Source organism: Austrofundulus limnaeus, unplaced genomic scaffold (genome assembly GCF_001266775.1).
Source record: "Austrofundulus limnaeus strain Quisiro unplaced genomic scaffold, Austrofundulus_limnaeus-1.0 Scaffold2746, whole genome shotgun sequence".
Classification (NCBI taxonomy): Eukaryota; Metazoa; Chordata; class Actinopteri; order Cyprinodontiformes; family Rivulidae; genus Austrofundulus; species Austrofundulus limnaeus.
Window position 1 is genome coordinate 4,889 of NW_013955148.1, and position 2,166 is coordinate 7,054.

General features: G+C 47.9%; 2 protein-coding genes across 2 annotated transcripts in view; both read left to right on the forward strand.

The window, feature by feature from the left end:
* The window catches only part of slc25a46 (solute carrier family 25 member 46), a gene marked incomplete at its 5' end in the record, with an annotated part of 5,265 nt that extends 4,052 nt beyond the window's left edge, over positions 1-1,213 (forward strand). The window contains 1 exon segment of the mRNA XM_014000148.1: positions 297-1,213. Coding sequence (XP_013855602.1) covers positions 297-922 — 626 coding nt within the window. The 3' untranslated portion in view covers positions 923-1,213.
* Positions 1,214-1,621: 408 nt separating this feature from the next.
* Positions 1,622-2,166, forward strand: part of LOC106511391 (WD repeat-containing protein 36) — a gene marked incomplete at its 3' end in the record, with an annotated part of 6,430 nt that continues 5,885 nt past the window's right edge. Inside the window, 1 exon segment of the mRNA XM_014000147.1 lies at positions 1,622-1,890. Coding sequence (XP_013855601.1) covers positions 1,744-1,890 — 147 coding nt within the window.

A 2,166-nucleotide genomic window follows, 5' to 3' on the forward strand; every position in this document is an offset into this window, starting at 1 on the left:
GTTATTGGTTATTGATTATTGGTTATTGATTATTGGTTATTGATTGTTGATTGATTGTTGATTATTGGTTATTGGTTATTGATTGTTGATTGATTGTTGATTATTGGTTATTGATTATTGATTATTGATTGAGTCAGTCTGTATGTAGGAGATTTCCCAGCTGATCCAGAGTTTGGGCTGCTCTCACACTTCCTGTTGGAAGTGATGCTTCCTTCCTGTTTCACTGCCACACTGGGGTCATGTGACCTCATCACTTCCTGCTTGTGAATACAGGAAGTTTTGAATCAGCTGTCCAGTTCTGACCTGGTCTTATCTGTGTCCCCAGAGTGAGATCGTGAGGGACGAGTCGTCCTCAGGCTTGCTGGACTGTATCCGTGAGGGTCTGACCCGGCTACTGGGGGTTGGCGCTCCCCACAGCCGCCGCCTGCTTCCTCTTAGCTGCCTGCTCCTTCCTGCTGCTCTGCACGCCATTCTGCGTTACGCCATCTCCACCTCCGTCCAGCAGGTGGCGCTGTGGGCGCACCAGCGGGGAAAGAAGCGACACTCGGACCCCTCCAACCCACTGGATGCCCACTTCCCTGAGCTGGCTGCCAGGTGGGCGGGGTCTTTGGTGGCAGACGTGGTGCTGTTTCCTCTGGAGACGGTGCTGCACCGCCTCAGCATCCAGGGGACTCGCACCATCGTTGATGCCACAGACGGCGTGGTGGCCGCAGGAAACGGCGGCAGCCCGCTGGTTCTGCCCGTCAACACGCAGTACGACGGCTTCTACGACTGTCTGCACTCCATCCGCCGAAAAGAGGGCGGGGCCGGCTTCTACCGCGGCTTCGGAGTTCTGCTGATGCAGTACACTGTCCACGGGGCGCTGCTCGCCGCCGCCAGGACGCTGCTCAGGGTGCTGCTGCTGGACGCCAAGGTCGCTTAAAGTCTTCCTGTGGAGGCCAGGCCGAGGACGGCTGCTGCACTGACGACTGACTCACCTGAGAGCAGGACTGACTGTTTTTACCTGTCATTGGTCAGATGTGTCAACAAACACATGCCAACAAACGTGTCAATAAAACATGTAAACAACAGGTTTTGTGTATAAAAATGTAAAAATAAAAGTAGTTTGTGAAACAGTGGATGTAGAATAAATTATGTGACTCATTAATTAAACAGAAACAAACTTAATGAAGTTTTTCCTGACAAATGATTTGAAATAAATAACTTATCAACAGTTTTTGTTTTTGTGTCCTGATCATTTCATGCAGCTCATATTCAAACTAAATCTAATGTAAATAAAGAAAAAAACTGAATTTAGATTTCAGTAAAACACAACCGTAAGAAGAAAGTAAATCCATCGAGCTACAGGACAAATCTAACATGACAAAAATCACTGCAAAATCTAAAGGACAAAAACGAGGGCTTTTATTTTGAAATGTAAGATCAGATGTTGCTGGAACTTGGTGAGTGAACAGTTTGGTCGCATTGTTGACATCAATGTAGGCTTTGTTAAATTTATTGGTTTGGTTTTGTTTTTTAAGGATTTACGACATGGAAGCTTTTATTTTGAAATTGACCCGCAGGTCTTACTGTGTACGCGCGACTGGAGGCTGCCGGTAAATACAGGCGGAACCTTCGGTGTTTCCGGCTCTGTTTCCAGTCGGAATTATTTCCTCTGCGCTCCTCCATGTGAAGCAGAGCAGCGCGGAGCTCCGGGTGTCTCTCTGTTTGTGAGTCCGTTTGTCGGTGCAGTGACCGGTAAACATGCCGGGAGGCGGCAGCTGTCTGTTCTCCGGGTTCCGGGTTCTGGGTCTCTACTCGAACCACGTCCCGCACGCGCTCCGGTACCACCTGAAGCATCGGGAGTTCTACGTGGTGACGTCAGTGGGAAGAAGCTTCCACACGTTTAACGTAAGAAAGATCCTGATCCGGTTTAAAGATCCTGATCCGGTTTAATGATCCTGATCTGGTTTAAAGATCCTGATCCGGTTTAATGATCCTGATCTGGTTTAATGATCCTGATCCGGTTTAATGATCCTGATCCGGTTTAATGATCCTGATCCGGTTTAAAGATCCTGATCCGGTTTAATGATCCTGATCCGGTTTAAAGATCCTGATCCGGTTTAATGATCCTGATCTGGTTTAATGTTCCTGATCCGGTTTAAAGATCCTGATCCGGTTTAAAGA